The following is an 18,323-nucleotide window of genomic DNA, read 5'->3' as shown; positions in this document are numbered from 1 at the left end:
ATCGGTGTTAATAAATATCAACATGGATGACCTGGTATTCATGGAGGCTGATGTCCGTTCAAGCTAAAACTAGTCCGACGTTCACGCTGCTGGATTCTGACTGCATCAAGCGGCTCTACGAGACCTCAGAGCGCTCTGATGCTGCGGCTCCAGGGAAAGCCTTCAGTCATGCAGCGGCGACTTATGGAAGGTAGGCTGATGAATTATCTGATTCAGAAACATACTGGCCGTTGGCTCGTTGTGATTAGATTGCTGGTCAGTTAATTTTGTAATGTTTGGGATTTAACTGATGTTATGAGAGGATATCAAAACATTAGCTTACCTGTCTCCTCTCCTCTTGACGTCTCCTGGTTTTGTTTTTTTATGGAACTTCGCAGCCCAGACACTTTTCTGGCGTCATGTGGTCTTATGTTGGTCTTTTGTCCACAAAATGAAAAAAACATACGGTCGCTTCGGTGGTTTGTTCAGATTTTAAGCTTTTAACCACAGGCGAAGGGATTCCTCATTCTTCGGCTGAGGGTGAAGGAAGTAGGGCGCCTCGTATCCACAGCTTTTGTACACGGTCGATGATTAAAACACTCCTGCTCCACGTAAACCTTTCTTTTACACCCGTTACTATGACAACCTCTAACCACACAAATGATCCCGGTCTTCCTCGAAGTCATAATGACGAGTAACTTGAGACGAAGTAGCCGCATGAGCCGCTTCTCAGATAGCTAAACACTGACAGGAAGTGAGCGGGCGGAAGTCTCGCACAAACCAACGTCAACTCGCTGCCTCCATGTTTCCGTCAAAAATAAGGTGGATATGCACGCGAGAAAGCAACAACAAAAAAACGCGTGTCAACGTCAAATAAACGCAAGCAACGCACGCATATCGAGTTAGCAAGCATTTCAGTTTAAAGTTCTTCCAGCATGGAATATGACAGAAACAAGTTAGTTGTAACCACTGCCAAGTTAAACTTTGGTATTGAACATAAAATGGTAATGCTGCTCCCTGCTGTTACCTCAGAAATTGCCTGTTTTTGGTAGATTTTTTCCCCATAAAGAGAATTCCCTGTCAGTGGCAATAAGCTTTAATTTATTATTATTGCTATTTTTTGTTTTACATGTTTAAGTTGAGCTTTACACTAAATATGTGTTACTGATAAGTGCTACAAATGTTACAACACTTTTGTTCATATGGCAGCAGAACATTAAAATAAAAGTGCTCTTTACACTACTTTTGAATTCATTCTTGGAGTTTGTAAATACAATGCGATTAATCATGATTAATCAGGGCGATTAATCGCGATTAAATATTTTAATCGTTGCCCAGCCCTAAAAATAATGAAGGTTACTACTTCATATAACGGTTCCTTTTAGGAACGTAACCCCCGTGAGAAACGAGGGTTCACTGTAACCGTATAAGTCTAATAAAAGCTTCCTGAAGGGTCCCGGCCCAGACGGGCTCTGAAAGACAACAAGTGTCTCAGTTTCCAGTCATTCTGCAGAATAAAAACTGTTTTAATGGTCTGAAGGAAAATGGAGCTTAAAGCAACAAAGTCCATTAATGGAGAAAATGAGGAGCTTTTCTGTGCAGTGAGGTTTGATGTGCTGAAGGCAGCAGTGATGGAGCTCCCAGTGAGGACCGTCCTCCAGGAGGAAACCTCAGAGATGTGAGGAACCTGGAGATGAGCTGAGTCCACCATGAAGACATCAGCAGCTTACATCTTAAAGCTGCAGTGTGAAAGTCAAATTTCAACTTTTAAAACAAATCTGAATAAACAGTACAGCCAGGTTAAAACCTTGTTGCCAGTCCTTGCCTGTCCTGTGTCTTGTCTGACTTCATGCAACCACTTCCCTCCCTTCAGCCAGGCTGAGGAAAAGACTCCACCGTCAAAGCTTCAGTGCAGTTCAGCTGTCCTCGTTTCAGCTGGTTGTGCCTCAATGGACAAATAGCTGTCATTTCTTATTTCATGCTAATCTTTGATGTGAGACCAACATCTTTTCTGTCAATAAGAAAAGTTCTTTTGGAGTTTCATCAGTTTTCAGGAAAACGGTTTATAAATGAAGGACTTTGTGCTGAAAGCTTGAAAAAAGCATTTATTTAACGTCCTGAAGACTCACTGCTGCAGGGAGCAAAGGCGAAGAGAAGATGAAGAGTTTGATTTAATATGAGGTCAATGTTGCAAAGGTGTCTTTATAAAAATAAAATCTGAGATCTCTTTTAACTAGGCTGTTACCTATGCTTCCTAAATGTCTTCAGAGTCCAGACCAAATGTGAAATAAAGAAATGAGACCTTGATATCCCAGAGCAACGATGGCACAGTGCCCGCTTGAAAGCATTTTTTACCTCCGTCAGTCAACAGAACATTGAAATAGTTGATTTTTTATTTCACTTTGCAGGACTGTAACATAAATTGCAACCTGAATTGTTGAGAAATGTTCCTAACCGGGCACTGAAGTGTCAAAGCAACTGGAAATAAAAATCTGCCAAATGTCAAAAAGCCTTTAAAAGCATTTTCAGCAGAGTTGGTCAGAAAATTATTACTTAAAAAAAAGAAGCTTTCATTTATAAAACATCTCAGTAATCCAGTCCAGATAAAATGTTGCAGCTTTAAGCTGATTTTACATTAAAGAATGAAAACTTGTTACAACAAAAATATCTTTATTCTCAGCTACGTCCAGTTTCTCCACCTGGGGGTTAAAGGTCATCTAAGTATTTATTCCTGTGGTCAGAGCTCAAGAGTAAAAACCTCATCAGCATAGACATGCAAATTAGCATCAACCGGTTCAGACCCACATAGACAATAAAAGGAACCAAGGACTAAACCCTGTGGCGCCCCCTGGTGGACGAGAAATCGATCAGAAGCGCCGTGAAAACCCGCCTGTATGGCTGCAATGCGCGCTCCCGACACCGCCTGTCTGGCTGCAATGCGCGCTCCCGACACAGGGGGACAGAATTTAGCACAGCACCGGTGTCCTGCAACTTTTATTTGTGTCCCTGGTCCGACACGCCTGAGTCAAATAATCCTGTAATTATCAGGACTCTGGAGAACCTGACTGCAGACTGAGGAGCTGATTGTTCCATTTGATTCAGGCGTGATGGACCAGAGAACCTCTAAAAGTTTCAGGACACCGGCCCTCCAGGACTGGAGCTGGACACCGTTGGAACAGGAACCTGAAGCTGAAAATGTGGGACTGTCCCTTTAAGAGGAGCAGCAGGACGCCGTGCACGCTGCGGCTCTGTGTGCGCGTTCACACGTTTCCTGTGTAAAACTAAAAGTCCAGAATAGGAAGAAGTTGTGATGTGGAAATGTTCCATGTGGTTCTGTTGTTGGTGTTGGTTCAGCTTCTGGTTTGGTGCCACAGGAGTTTAGCTAGAAAAGTAAAAACTGGTCTTCAGTCTGTCCAAGTCAGCAGTTTGGAAGTAAAGAAGCTGATTTTAGTTCCAGACTGTCAGCGTCGGCTCTTCTTTCATTCTCAACGTGTTTTCAAGGTTTGGAAAGATGGAACAGAAATATCATTTCATCATTGCTTTGAGTTTCTGCTGCTGATTTATTCAACTAAAGAACAAAATCTGTCATTTAAAAACATGTCAGAAAGAAGATGGAAATGTTTTACTGTAAATTAGGACTTTTTGAAAGTCAGTGTTGATAGAAAAAAATCTGTTTTATTGAAACAAGCATCAGAGTTTTATTGAAATATTGAAAATTGATAAGAGGAACAGAAGAGAATGAGCAGCAAATGAATCAAACACAGAAGAAGAAAATCTGTTTATTTCACATTAAAACACATGAAGTAGAACTGCAGCAAATATACAAAAGGAAGATTTAACATGTGAATGTAAAAAGTGTTTAGAAAAATAGGAGCGGACAGAAACAGATAATGTCCAGAGATTGAGAAAAACTGGCCAACATTTCAATGAAATCTGACTGATGAATGAAAGTAAAAAACCAAGAGAGAAAGTCAACATGCTGATATTCAGAGTGAAGCTTTGACTGGAAACAGGCAGAAAAACAACATGTGGATCCTGGAATAATCCCAGCTTCCATCTTTAAAGGACTGGAAGAGGAAGAAGTTTCCAAGGAATCATTTAGAAGAGTTTCACAAAGAAACAGATTGAATCCATGAATGTGAAAACGTGTTTCTGAGTGAAAGAGACAGACATGAACAGACTGAACTATCTGTTCAACAGGGAGAGGCTTTCTCTGGCAGGAGGAGACTCTTTAGACTCAATCAGCACAGAAACACTGAGGAACCAGAACTGAACCTCCAGAACCCAAAGCCAGGAAGCAGAGGTTCAGTGAATGTGGTGTTGAAGGTGTGGAGGTGGATCAGAGAGTCAGAGGAGACTCTGTAGAAGGACAGAATACCAGCAGGACAGTCCACATACACTGCTACTCTGTTGGAGACGGAGGAGGAGGAGATAGATGTTTTACTGTTATTGTGATAGACAGAGTAACCACCATCATAGCAGATCAGACTCCAGGACTGATCATTACATCCAAACCAACAGTCTCTACTGATTCCTTTCCTCCTGATTCTTCTGTAACTCACTGATATAAAAACTTCTCCTCTCCACTCGACCTCCCAGTAACAGCGACCAGTCAGACCAGTTCTACACAGCAGCTGAGGAACATCATATCTGTCTGGATGATCAGGATATGACTGAAGCTCCTCCACAAGTGTCACCTTCCTGTTGTCTTCAGACAGTTTGAGTTTTCTGCTCACTGTGTTTGTGTCGATTGTGAGTTGACAGGAATCTGATGGAGAGAACAAAGACAATCCAGCTGCAGTTATTGATCATTTATTGACACTTTGATGATGACTCCTGAATGAGTGATGGACAGTTTGAAGATGGTTGAATGTGAGCTGCTTTGTTGTCATGAATCAAATGAAAAACACACTTACACTTCCTCAGACCTGGTGTCAACCATCGGACTCCAGCAGGCTCCACCCTGAAAGGAGGAGGGGGGTCAGACCATCAGTCTCTTTCAGCAGCAAACATGGACATTACATGTCTCTCAGACACACATTGTCCTCCACTGAGAAAGGACCAGTACAACATTTGGTCCACTTGTTGTAAAAATCCAGAGAAAGAAAGAAGAGCTGAGAGCAGACAGACACCTGGGCTCTGATGATGATGATGATGATGATGATGATGAAGATGAAACATTACAACCTGCAGTGGATTTAGTATCGCTGTGGGAAATTCAGGTGCTCTGTGCTGCAGCGCTCTGATTGGCTGAGATCAGAAATGGAGCAGGTTTTAAAAGAGAAGGGCCGACCTCTTCATGAACTAAGTGACCCTCTGTGGCTGGCAGACCTGGCATCTTTAGTTGATCTTACGCATCGTCTGAATACACTGAACAAGAAGCTACAAGGCAAAGAACAGCTGGTGCCACACCTGTATGCACACCTGGAAGCCTTCTGGGTAAATCTCCGCCTCTTTGAGACACAACTACGAGGCTTTAATGCTACACACTTCCCTGCTCTGTCTGAAATCACGTCTGCTTTTTCAAAGGCCGACCTTTCTGCTAAAAAGGAGAAATATGTGTCTGTGATTGCATCTCTGGTGACAGAATTCAACCAGCGTCTCCAAGACTTTTCTGTCATTGAAAAACAAATCCAGCTGAAACAAAACTTTGTCAAAAAAGTTCCTCTATGCCTCTTTTCCTTCACTACCTGAGAGCTTCCAGTCTCCAGTGTGGATCCTTCAGTCCAGCCGACAGCAGCTTCACTCCTGAGTCTCCTGGATGATTGTAGCTCAGGTCCAACTCTTTCAGGTGGGAGGGGTTGGAGCTCAGAGCTGATACCAGAGAAGCACAGCCTTCCTCTGAGACCAGACAGCCTGACAAGCTGCAGACACACGATTCAACACAAGATGTTGTTTTAATAAGCAAAAAATAGAAATCAAACTGTATTTTGTTCTGTAGGTAATAAAAAGTAACATCTGACACATTTAAACGGATGAATCCTGGCTAGAGCTTCACTGGGTTGGAAACTGCAAACTGACACAAACTCTGCAGAAGGTTCTAGCTTTAAGGGAAATTCAAACTGGACCTAAAATACCAAAGATAAACTGGTTGTCCCAGTAGAACCATTGTTCTGGTGTCTAGATCGCTTTAATATTATTTAATCTAATTGGAGTCAATAATTGAAGCTGAGATAAAGAATAAAGCAGTGGTTTGGATCAGTAGCATTAGCAGCGTATGGTGAACACATATTTCACACTTGCAGAATCAGCAGAATGTCTTTGAGAAATCTCCCATCTGAGGTCACATCCAGTCTTTCAGTGTGCTCTCTTTCTTCTACTCTTTGTTAAACTTTTTCCCATATTTTCCCCACTTACTGCATCTCATTCTCTTGTTGTCTCATCACTAGTTTCCCTGTCACTCTGGGCTCTGGCCTGCGTGTGTTTGGGATGTGCTGAGTCAACTCTGGTGGACGTGATGACCAGGAAACTGGGACATGGAAAGGACAAACTATCTACAACTAATATTCTGCTTTATTGTGGGAAACTGAGAGATAATTAAATTATTTCTCTCAGAAAGAAAGTCAAGCCCAAACAAACAACTTCACCTTCAAAAACACTGGGTCCTAGTTGTGGGAGTAGTTGAGCAGTCGTGGTGTTGCATGTACACAAATAATCTTTTCTGTCTTTTTCTTTTGACTCATTGTCAGGTTATGGTGGAGCAGGTAGTGACTATATGGAATACAATAAAAACTAATGTGATTATTTTTAAATTACTTTATCCAAATGTCATTTTTGGGTTTAATCCATCTTTTTAACAAACATCTAAATTTCTTTCTTCATGAGATCCGGGACTGATTAGAAAACATCCAGGGCTTCAGACCATTTTGGTAGAACAACACCTTTTTCTTTTCTGTCACTTTTTCAGCTTCCAGCTTTGATTTGATTTCTCTGCTTCATCTTTCTTTGTTCTGATCTCTCCTGCTGCTCAATCAGCGCACTGCATTCTGGGATCTTTATGTAGTCAGACAGAATAGTTCATTTTAGTAAATGGAAAGGGGAGCAGAAGTTGATGATGCATTATGTTAAATTTTTCTGTTACCTTTGTGATTGTAAATCTTAATTATTTTATTTAAACATACATAAATAATTAATGGGTAGTGTTAAATGGCTGGGTAACCAGCGGGTCCCCTTACTGGTGGGGGCCCAGGTGGTTGCCTTCAGCTTCTCTGCATTGAAGTAACGTATAGTTGTCTGCAGATGAATATATCAGATTCAGAATGTTTATTATTGTCATTGTACATCATGTTCCACACATGTACAACGAGATTAAAGCCAGGTCCAACCAGTGCACTCATATCAAAATGCCAGATAATCAAAAATATATACAGTATAATATACAGTAGTGTTATGTACATTAGCGATATAATATATGTTGCTGTATAGATTGTTAAATATGTGTGTAAATATTTCAGGACAGAAACTGTAAATATTGTACAGTGTCAAAATTACAGGGGTTTTTTTGAATGATGAATAATGTCAATAAAGTTATATTTACATCAACTTTTTAGCAGACAAAAGTTAACAAATCTATCAGTGAACTAACATTTCCATCATGTTTTTAGGAGGTAATGGACAGAAATCTGGTCTCAACAGGATGGAGAACTTTGTACCTGAGAGTTTCCAGTCTGCAGGTTGGACTCTCCAGTCCAGCAGAGAGAAGCTTCACTCCTGAATCCTGCAGGTTGTTGTTCCTCAGGTCCAGTTCTCTGAGACTGGAGGACTGGGAGCTGAGAACTGAGGACAGAGCTTCACAGCTTATCTCTGAGAGGTTACAGCCACTCAGTCTAAGGAGACAGGGAGAAAAATCTGCTATTAAACAATTCATCAGAAATATTGTTGATTTCTTTACAGTCACCAATGTTCTCCTTGGAAAGATTGATGGATCTGTCTGATTTTACACATCTTTATGTTGCCTTTTATTGTGAACTGGTTCATTATAAATAAACTGAAGCAACATGAATCAATATTTACCCCATTAACAGATTTCTCACTATCAGAAATAGAAGCAGCAACAATCTGTGTCCTTACAGAGCTTTGTTGGAGGCTTTAACCACTGGCAGCAGCCTCAGGAGAACCTCCTCTGAAGCAGAGTATTTCTTCAGGTCAAACACATCCAGATCTTCTGCTGATGACACTAAGATGAAGATCAGAGCTGACCACTGAGCAGGAGACAGTTTATCAGTGGAGAGACTTCCTGAACTCAGAGACTGTTGGATCTCCTCCACTAGAGAACGATCCTTCAGTTCATTCAGACAGTGGAACAGATTGATGCTTTTCTCTGCAGACACATTCTCACTGATCTTCTCCTTGATGTACTGAACTGTTTCCTGATTGGTCTGTGAGCTACTTCCTGTCTGTGTCAGCAGACCTTGTAGGAGTCTCTGATTGGTCTGCAGTGAAAGTCCCAAGAGGAACCGGAGGAACAAGTCCAGGTGTCCATTTGGACTCTGTAAGGCCTGATCAACAGCTCTCTGGTGAAAAGACTTTAGTTTAGGTTTCCTAGAAAATAAAGACTTCTTAAATGTTTTTATTTCTTCCATCAGGTTGACACCAGAGTTGATGAAGGTCAGATGAACATGAAGAGCAGCCAGAAACTCCTGAAGACTCAGATGGACGAAGCAGAACACCTTGTCCTGGTACAGCCCTCTCTCCTCTCTAAAGATCTGTGTGAACACTCCTGAGTACACTGAGGCTGCTCTGATATCGATGCCACACTCTGTCAGGTCTGATTCATAGAAGATCAGGTTTCCTTTCTGCAGCTGATCAAAAGCCAGTTTTCCCAGAGACTCAATCATCTTCCTGCTCTCTGGACTCCAGAGTGGATCTGTTTCAGCTCCTCCATCATACTTGACCTTCTTCACTTTGGTCTGAACCACCAGGAAGTGGATGTACATCTCAGTCAGGGTGCTGGGCAGCTCTCCTCCCTCTCTGCTCTCCAACACGTCCTCCAGAACCGTAGCAGTGATCCAGCAGAAGACTGGGATGTGGCACATGATGTGGAGGCTTCTTGATGTCTTCATGTGGGAGATGATCCTCCTGGCCTGCTCCTCATCTCTGAATCTCTTCCTGAAGTACTCCTCCTTCTGTGGGTCAGTGAACCCTCTGACCTCTGTCACCATGCCAACACACTCAGGAGGGATCTGATTGGCTGCTGCAGGTCGTGTGGTTATCCAGAGGCGAGCAGAGGGAAGCAGTTTCCCCCTGATGAGGTTTGTCAGCAGAACATCCACTGAGGTGGACTCTGTAGCATCAGTCAGGATCTCCTGGTTCTGGAAGTCCAGAGGAAGTCGACTCTCATCCAGACCATCAAAGATGAACAGAACCTGGAAGTGTTCAAAGCGGCAGATTTCTTGGGTTTCAGTAAAGAAGTGATGAACAAGGTCCACCAAGCTGAACTTTTTCTCTTTCTGCACATTCAGCTCTCTGAAGGTGAATGGAAATATGAAGTGGATGTTCTGGTGGGCTTTGTCTTCAGCCCAGTCCAGAGTGAACTTCTGGGTTAAGACTGTTTTCCCAATGCCAGCCACTCCCTTTGTCATCACTGTTCTGATTGGTTGATCTCTTCCAGGTGGGACTTTAAAGATGTCTTCTTGTCTGATGGTTGTTTCTGGTCTGTGTGGTTTCCTGGATGCTGTTTCAATCTGTCTGACCTCATGTTCATCATTGACCTCTCCAGTCCCTCCCTCTGTGATGTAGAGCTCTGTGTAGATCTGGTTCAGAAGGGTTGGACTTCCTGCTTTAGCGATCCCCTCAAACACACACTGGAACTTCTCCTTCAGACCAGATTTAAGTTTATGTTGACAAACTGCAGCAAGATGTTCTAAATGAACACAAAAAAGTGAAATCAGGAAGGAAACCAAATGATCTTCTGAAGATGATGTGAATAAATGTGATTCCATCTCTTCAGACATCAGTAAATGTGTGATTTATCCATCAGATTAAATCTTTGTAGAAATCCTCTTACTGCTCTGCAGATGGTCAGCCAGCTCCTCCTGCTTCATCCTCCTCAGGAAGTTCACAGTGATCTTCATCAGTGCCTCTCTGCTGCTCCTCCTCTGCTCTTCATCCTCACCATCCAACACCTCCTCATCATCTCTCTGACTCTCTGAGCAGTCTGGGTCATCTGGACTCAGAACCTTCTGGATCTTCTTCAGCTCCTTCTTCACAAAAGTGACAATGTTGTCCTCCAGCAGCTGGAACAGAATAATATATGGAGGACACATCAGACTGAGATCATGGATCCAAACATCAGAACCATGTTGGACAGACTGACGGTCCACTGGTCCACAAAGTCCAGCATGGAGACGACTGAACAGTACCGATGAAAAAGTAGTTGTTGTACTTGTACAGACCATAAATATGGAGTCCAGCTGGGTTTGATGCCGTCGGGCAGACGGACCTCTGGGAACCTCTGAGTTCTGCTGGTCCACTCTGTGGAGGAACCAGAAGAATCAGGAAGGAAGTAAATATTCATCCAGCAGTTTTCACAGATGAAATCACCAAGAGCTTCACAGTAAAAGTCCTTAAAACAGAAAAACTGAGCATCAAATGAACACGAGACAAATAAGTTAAAAAGAGGAAGATGATCTAAAAGACCAGAACCACCAGAACAACCCAGTAGACATTTTAAAAAGTGGGTCTTGAACTGGGACTTCAAACTGTCCACACTGTCAGCAGATCTGATGCTGGTGGGGACAGTGACCCAGAGCTTGGAGACAGTGGAGGTGAAGGTTCTGTCCACACAGGTCTTCAGGACAGTGTGTGGGACATCCAGCAGGTTCTGATGACTAGATCTGAGGTGGTGTGGACCTGGAGGAGGTCTGAGATATGTGGCTGTGTGTCCATGTAAGGTTCTGTCCTGGATGTGATGGTGAGGATTTTAAAATGGATCCTGTAGGTCCCTGGAAGCCAGTGAGCTCACATTATATCTGTCCACACAGAGATAATCAGAAGGTAAAGGTCCATGAAGGACATCTGGATGTGAGCAGAGAACCAGAGGATCCAGGTAGTTGGAGATGTTTAATGTTCCTGCTGATCCACTAAGAACTAGCAGAACCTCTGATGGTCCACTTCAGCTCAGCTTGGTTCCACCAACCACATGATGAAGCTTTCCTTCCCTGCTGAACTGCTCTCACAACGCACACAGGAACCAAGTCTTGATGGGTCAGACTGGCTCTACCAGCTATTTCCCAGCGGGTCGTGGAAATGTGATCCACTGTTAGTCTGACATGGAGCCAGGAAGCAGTAGAACCTCCTGATCAGCATCAACACTCCAGACATGAAGACATGAAGGTGTTTTCATCAGAACAGGGCAGCTGATTTCTGGAGATAACGGATCAAACCTCTGTCTGCAAATAGAACTGGAACATCTGAGAGCTCACTGGGAGGAACTGGGTTTCTGTTCTTGGCTCTTAAAGAAATGTAACGGGTCATTTCCAGAACCTCAGACCCCAACTGAGGAGACCGGTCCATACTAGGGCTGGTGATTGGCTAAAATATCACAACATGATTCCTTGCAGTGAAATCAGGATTTTATTAGTTTCCCAAAGTAACAATAAAGCTGTTGAAGAAAAATCTAGAGAAACATTTAGACCAGAGCATTTCTGGACCCATTTTAATGAGTTGCTGCAGTTCTGCTAACTTGTCTGAAGCTCAACTGAAATGTAATAAATCCATTGAGATATTTAAGAGCTGAAGAACAGCTGCAGCTCTAAACTCCTGTGAGGGAACAACACCAAGTCTCTGGTTCTGATCCCAGTGATTGTTCCAGCTCCAGCTGAGAAGAACTGAAACTCTTCAGTCACTAAAACTGAGGAAGACTTTCAGATACGATGACAAAACGGTTCAGGAACAAAGAAAGAAAGTCCAGTTGGTTCCATGTTGGATTTGATTCAATCACTATGAATATGGGAGAGGGACTAAAGAGTCCAGTTAGCTCATTAACATGGAACAGAACCAATCAGAGTGAGCTCCAGTCCAAACTAAATCTTTGACTTTAAGCAGAGAAAAGTGTTTAATGATGGCGACTAATCAATGAGGCCCAAAAGCAAACAGATCAGAGCTGTTAAACATGATGTAGCAGCATCCAGGACGCCTCCAACAACATCCATTCTTTCCACTTTCACTGCTGTGGTTCTGGAGAACATCCAACACACACCGCTTCACATATGAACATAGAAATGTGGGAAAAAGAGCTGAGCTCACGTTAAACACATGTTGGAATAAAAACATTTCAGACTGACTCAGTTTCCACAGTTACAGCAGTTAGATACAGCTCACCTCTCTGAGGATGCAGGTCCTGAAGATTTGAAGTCAATTAAATAATCCTTTGAATCATCACTCTTAAAAGATACACAGCTGGGTTCTGGTTCTGGTTCATGTGTTTCTGACAGTGTCTTAGGAATCCTGTCAAAATAACACATATTTTTAATACATACATAGAGGAACCAGCTGGTTCTGTTAATCTGGGTCGTATTTAGACAGAAAATGTAAATATTCTTCCATAAATGTCTGATCAGCCGTCCTTCTTTCTAGGATGAATAATGTTGAACACATGTTGGTCATCAAGATCCAGGAAATGTTCTGGAAGTTGGTGAGTTTTTCCAGATGTGTCCTGCTGGAACCCAGAGCTCTAAGCAACAGGCTGGTGTCACTCAGCTGGTTGTGCAACACTGACTTGCTGTTTGTCAGAACCCACTGGTACCATGCTGAGCTGCTCTGTTCAGTCTGGATGAAGCAGCAAAGAGGAACAGCAGCAGCTTCAGGACCACTTGGTCTCTTCTGGCCTGATATAGTGAGAACACTGTGTGAAAAGGGCTCTGGACACTTAGAGATGCTGATCTCACCTCTGAGCGTGGCTCTGGCTCTCAGCTTCCCCACACAGGGTGGTTTTAGAGGGAGGGACTCCCTCCTCTCTGTCCTCACACTGATCCATGCTGCTGAATTCACATCCACATCAGCTCACACACACTTTCTACCTTCACCTGCAGAGGAAACACAAATCATTCATCTGCACATCAACTCTGATCATCCTTTACATCATTAGTGCTGGAAAAAGATCAGCTGCTCCTCCTCTGATTGGCTCTTCTTCTCTGCTTCATATCAGTGTCAGTTGAATGCGGTCAGACAGCAGTGAGAGGCAGAGGAAGCTGCCATCAGCTGCTGTACTTCTACTATCAGTCCACTAGATGGAGCCATGGAGCAACATTTCATCCACTGACACTGATTCACTCTGACTGAACATCAGCAACTATTTTATTTCACAATCATCAAACTCTACAAGTGGATTATCTGCTGCATCAAAGCTGAACTATTTAATAATCTGACTGAATCAAACACATTTTAACATTGATGTCATTAATCAATAATCTAATAATCCTGTAGATTAGTCTTCAGACAGCAGAGATGAAACTTTGTGCTGAAATCAGAAGTGAACATGTTCTCCAGACATCAGAGAGCAGAAACAAAGAGGAAAGTTCCTCAAGACAAAGTTCTGGTAGGAAACAAAGCAAACTTACAGTTTGTTCAGACGACCCAAAGTGCTGAAGAACAAGATCTGAACAACAGACTGAGACCAAACAGAACCACAGTAGAACCAGACTGTGTTCCATCTGAACAGGTTGAAGTGTGAAAGTGAAATGTAAAACAGGCACTTTCTGTTCCTTTCTGGCTTTTCAAATGAGGAACAAAGGAAATACAATATGGCTCATTCCTGATCAACAGCTTTTTCTTCTACAGCCAGCTAAGAACTACCAGAACATTTCAGTCACAAAGTGCTAAAACTAGAATATCTTGATTCAGTACAGAATCAGGTTAAGTCATTTACTAATGGTTACATTTCCATTTTCCACTACACACTTTGCTTTGAGATATCACCTCTGTTATAAACTTGCATTTTCAAGATCACATAGTGCTGAATTTTAAATGTTTATAGTAAATAGTGCATGTACTCAATTCAATTAATCTACACTTATCTAAAAACATACAGAGGAAAAAAATTAACTTCACTTTATTGAACAAGTTCTAGACCCTTTCATAAATGTTTGGCAATGGTGTCATGTACACAGCATCATCTCTTTTAACAACAACACATTTGGTTTAAATCATGTGAGGCCAATTAACAGTTTGGAATATATATCAAAGTTCTTTGTATATTAATATGTGAATCTACATACTGTTTCAGCATGGCTCAGGATGAAAGCACGGATATCAGCCATAATGAGCAGCTGTGTGTTTGGCTGAGCTTCTCCAAAGAAAACACTTTGAAGGAGCAAATGTTGGCCTTACTTCTGCTTCTTGGTCAAACCACAGGTGAGGATGTTCTGAATGCACTGTTGATTTTTTTTTTTTTTTATCAAAACCATCTAAGCTGGTCCAAACTTCAAGTGTACTGATGGAGCTCCAAGCATGGAAACACTAGCCTGAGTTAAAGAGCCACACTGGATCATCAGCTGGACTTTCTAACAGATATTACCATCACCTGAACTCTGTCAACCTGCAGCTCCAGGGAAGAGACAAGTTGCCAAGTGACATGATGAGGGCAATCAGAGCTTTCCAGAACAAAAGAACTGCTCTGTGGATATCTGACAAAGACCTCACACACTTCCCAGGTAAACTTATATGGTGGAAAGATTTGGGAAAAATGATGCAAAAGGGGGTGGCTGCCTCAGACTGGACAGAAACATCATCGAACACATGGACCAGTGAGTCAACTAGAAAAAGCATTGTTTTGGACAGTTTCGGTAAACATGGGAATCCATTTACAAGAAAAAGTGACGTGATCATTTCTCCTTACTGCTGAAGAGGAACAGTTTTTGGCACCTGTTCCTCAAAACTTGTGGTCACAAGGCCCCACTGATGTAGGGCTAGTTAAAGGAGCATTACCTGTACAAATTAGACCAAAAACAGAATACAGGCCCTGTGTAAAACAGTATCCCCTTAAACCAGATGCATGTGAAGGGATAAAACCTGTGATTACAGATTTGATAAAGGCAGGAGTGATTATTAAATGTAGTGACTCCCCATGTAACACCCCCATATTCCCAGTGAAGAAACAGGCGCCATCCGCTGGCTGGCACATGGTACAGGATCTCCAGGCAGTAAATAATGCAGTAATTCAGTGAGCACCTTGTGTCCCTGACCCCCACACTCTGCTGAACTCTTTAAGGTCAGATGCAAACATATTCACAGTAGTGGACATCAACAATGCTTTCATCTCTGTACCCATAGAGAAAGAGAGTCAATTTTGGTTTGCCTTTACATTTTGTAACCCAGTCCAAAATAAGAGTATTTTGTATTGAGTTAAGTTCATGGAAGGAATAATAATTTAGAATGTGTTAAGCATGTTTGCTTAAATATGTTAAAATTGTTATAAATACGTGTTAGCAAAAAAGAAATGTATTTAAAATCGTTTATAGGAAAGTAATCTTCACCATATTTTATTTTGAAGGGCTTATGTTTGTAAGAAGAAGTGGCGTAGAAAAAAGCAACTTGATTGGTCCATGGTTGGCGGAGGGTCAGGGAAGAAAAAAGGAAAGAAAACTGCGCTGGAAAACGTGGCGGAGTTGATGAGAAATAAGTGCTTTGTAGATATTCAGGTTTTCAACTCGACAGTCTGTGTATTGATATCGACTCTGCACTTTTGTTTGTAGCTGCTGTGATCATTCCAAACCGGAATTCGCTGTACAGTAGGTGAAAGTAATATGCAATGCTCGCTAACGCATTAGCATTTAGCATTCATTAGCACAGTGAATGGACATTGAGTACTGTGAGCTAACTCCGTTAACAGAAGACTTAGCTAAGGTTTCCGTTGTGGGAGCGTTACAGAATTGAGTCTAGTGCAAAGAGATGAGCTTGCACTGAGCCTGAATCCTGTGCTGGAGGACTGTGTCTATGTTGGATTTTTCTGGCTGTTTCCTGAATCCTGTGCTGGAGGACTGTGTCTATGTTGGATTTTTCTGGCTGTTTCCTGAATCCTGTGCTGGAGGACTGTGTCTACGCTGGATTTTTCTTGCCGTTTCCTGAATCCTGTGAAGGAGCTGAAGACATCTTGCCAACTGGACTAAGGTCGAGTTAAATTTCAAGAAGGTTCGGGGTTTCTCTGGAGTAAGGTACCAAAATCCACGCTTCATCATCACATCAGGCCTGCAACGGGTTTATTTTTTTTGGGACTATATCTTAGTTAATTATTGCCGGCTTAGGAGAACATTTAAGTGTGGGCCCACATTGAAAATAGGTTTTGAAACCAAAAGATTGAAACATCTAGTTTTTTTTGTTGTGAACTTATTATTGTGTTCAATATATGTTCAACATTTCATACAGGTGTGTGCTTGATTTATTGTAGAATAGTATTTGGAGTATATTATTTTTGGTCAAAGCTATATTATTGAGTGACGAGAATAGGAAAGTACTGGAGCATTATTATTCTAAAGTGAAACTTAAACAAAGGTTTAAACACGGAAGTGTTATTATTTATAAGTTAATGGGTTTAATGAACTCAGGGGCTCTTACCTACTTCATTGCGGTATAAAAGGGCTACATAAATGGAGGCACCGCTGGGATCCTTTGTTTGAGTTTTGATGTATTAGTTCCAAGTATTTTCTGATCATTATTGTTAAGGTAAAAGTGAGACAAAATGCAGCAAACCGAGGTTATGGTGAATAAACTTAGGAGCTGGTGTCGAGGGGAAGGCATAAATGAGAGCCATGCATTGTTGACAAAAGTTCCCCAAAATACAGAAGTTGCACAAGTAGAAGAGACATTGCAGACTATAAAGTGTCTTGGGCGTGTGCGTGTGAGGGGAAGAATGTTGGATGAATCAACTGATCAAATATTAGTGCTTTGTGAGTGCAGGGAGAAACTTAGAAATGCAGATATACCAAAAGAGGTGCTGACTCTAGATGAGTCTACAGTATGGCCTATATTCATTACTGCAGAATCTTCAAGTGCAGATGAAGATTTTAGTGCAAAACTAAATACCCTGTTACAAGCAGAAGGGAAGACTGCAGAGGAAGTGCATGCTCTTCTAGCTGGTTCAGAACCCATTCCCTCATCCACAGAGTCCCTCATTCGTGCTGTGAGTGATCTACTGGACAAAGCAGTTAAACCTGCCACAGAAACTGGAGGATTTCACCGCCTGCGCACTTTCTCCGGCATAGTGCCCACTCCTGCAGGTGAAGAACAATTTGATCATTGGTTGGAGCAAGCTTACATGATGGTAGAGGTGAGTGAATGTTCGGCAAAAGAAAAACGACGGAGAATAATGGAGGGCCTAAAGGGTCCTGCATTAGAAGTCATCAAAGCAGTTCGCCTTTCTGATCCAAATGTCAGTCCTGAAGAGTGTCTAGAAGCTCTTGATAGTGCATTTGGGATGGCAGAGTCAGGAGATGATTTATACTTCGCTTTTAGACTGATGCAACAACAGTCTGGGGAAAAGTTGTCAGACTTTCTACGGAGACTAGAGCGCAGTTTGTCGAAAGTCGTTCAAAGAGATGGCCTTCCTGCCTCAAGCATGAACAAAGCTCGGATTGAACAGTTGCTTAAGGGCGCAGTGGGTTCAGACTTAATGCTAATTCAGCTCAGGTTGAGGGAGAGAAAAGGGAACCCCCCAACCTTTCTTGAACTATTGCGTGAAATTCGTGCTGAAGAGGAGTATGAAGCATCTAGAGCTAAGTTAACTCCATCAGTACGTGCAGTCTACCCCAAACCTCAGATAGACCAAAATCATTCTGAAATTCAGAGTCTGAGGGCTGAGATAAAAGAGGTAAAGTCAATGTTCGCTGCACTTTCTTCACAATCCCTTCAAGATACTGCTGATAAACATGACAAATGTTCAACTGACAGAGAGAGACTTAAAGAACCAAGTCTGGATGTTGAAGTTGTGGCTTTAAGGAAACAAGTTAAACAGCTGCAGCAAAAAGTCAAGTCCAGAGTGTCACATCAGGTTGAAACACCACCAGCTGTCATGGCCGTGTACACTCCAAGTAGACGTCCTGAAGCGGATGAACGTTTTTGTTACCGCTGTGGTGAAAGCGGACATATGGCTAGTAAATGCAGGAGGCCAGAAAATCAAAATAAAGTTATTCAGAGGCTTATTCAAGCACTCAAAAAAGCTAAAACCCCAAATGCACAGTCTTCTACTGATGAAAGCGTTGAGCAGAGTGCTACAGTGAGAAAGAGTGCAGTGGGTAATCTACAACCTGTTGGGCTGCCAGAAGGGCTAATAGGGCCACCGTCCTTGTAACCCTTAAAAATTAATGGACAACTCTGTGATGCCCTATTAGACAGCGGTTCCCGGGTTAGCA

General features: G+C 42.2%; 1 protein-coding gene and 1 pseudogene across 1 annotated transcript; one reads left to right on the top strand and one right to left on the bottom strand.

The window, feature by feature from the left end:
* LOC118561874 overlaps positions 1-18,323 on the bottom strand; it is a 951,216-nt pseudogene that overhangs the window by 196,711 nt on the left and 736,182 nt on the right.
* LOC118561914 (paraneoplastic antigen Ma3 homolog) lies at positions 17,161-18,262 on the top strand. Its single transcript, XM_036134152.1, has one exon. It carries the CDS (start codon positions 17,231-17,233, stop codon positions 18,260-18,262), a length of 1,032 nt encoding a protein of 343 aa, XP_035990045.1. The 5' UTR covers positions 17,161-17,230.

This window comes from Fundulus heteroclitus, unplaced genomic scaffold (genome assembly GCF_011125445.2).
Source record: "Fundulus heteroclitus isolate FHET01 unplaced genomic scaffold, MU-UCD_Fhet_4.1 scaffold_75, whole genome shotgun sequence".
In the NCBI taxonomy this organism is placed as follows: domain Eukaryota; kingdom Metazoa; phylum Chordata; class Actinopteri; order Cyprinodontiformes; family Fundulidae; genus Fundulus; species Fundulus heteroclitus.
Note: the sequence above shows the minus strand (reverse complement) of the source record. Positions and strands in the feature narration are given on the sequence as shown.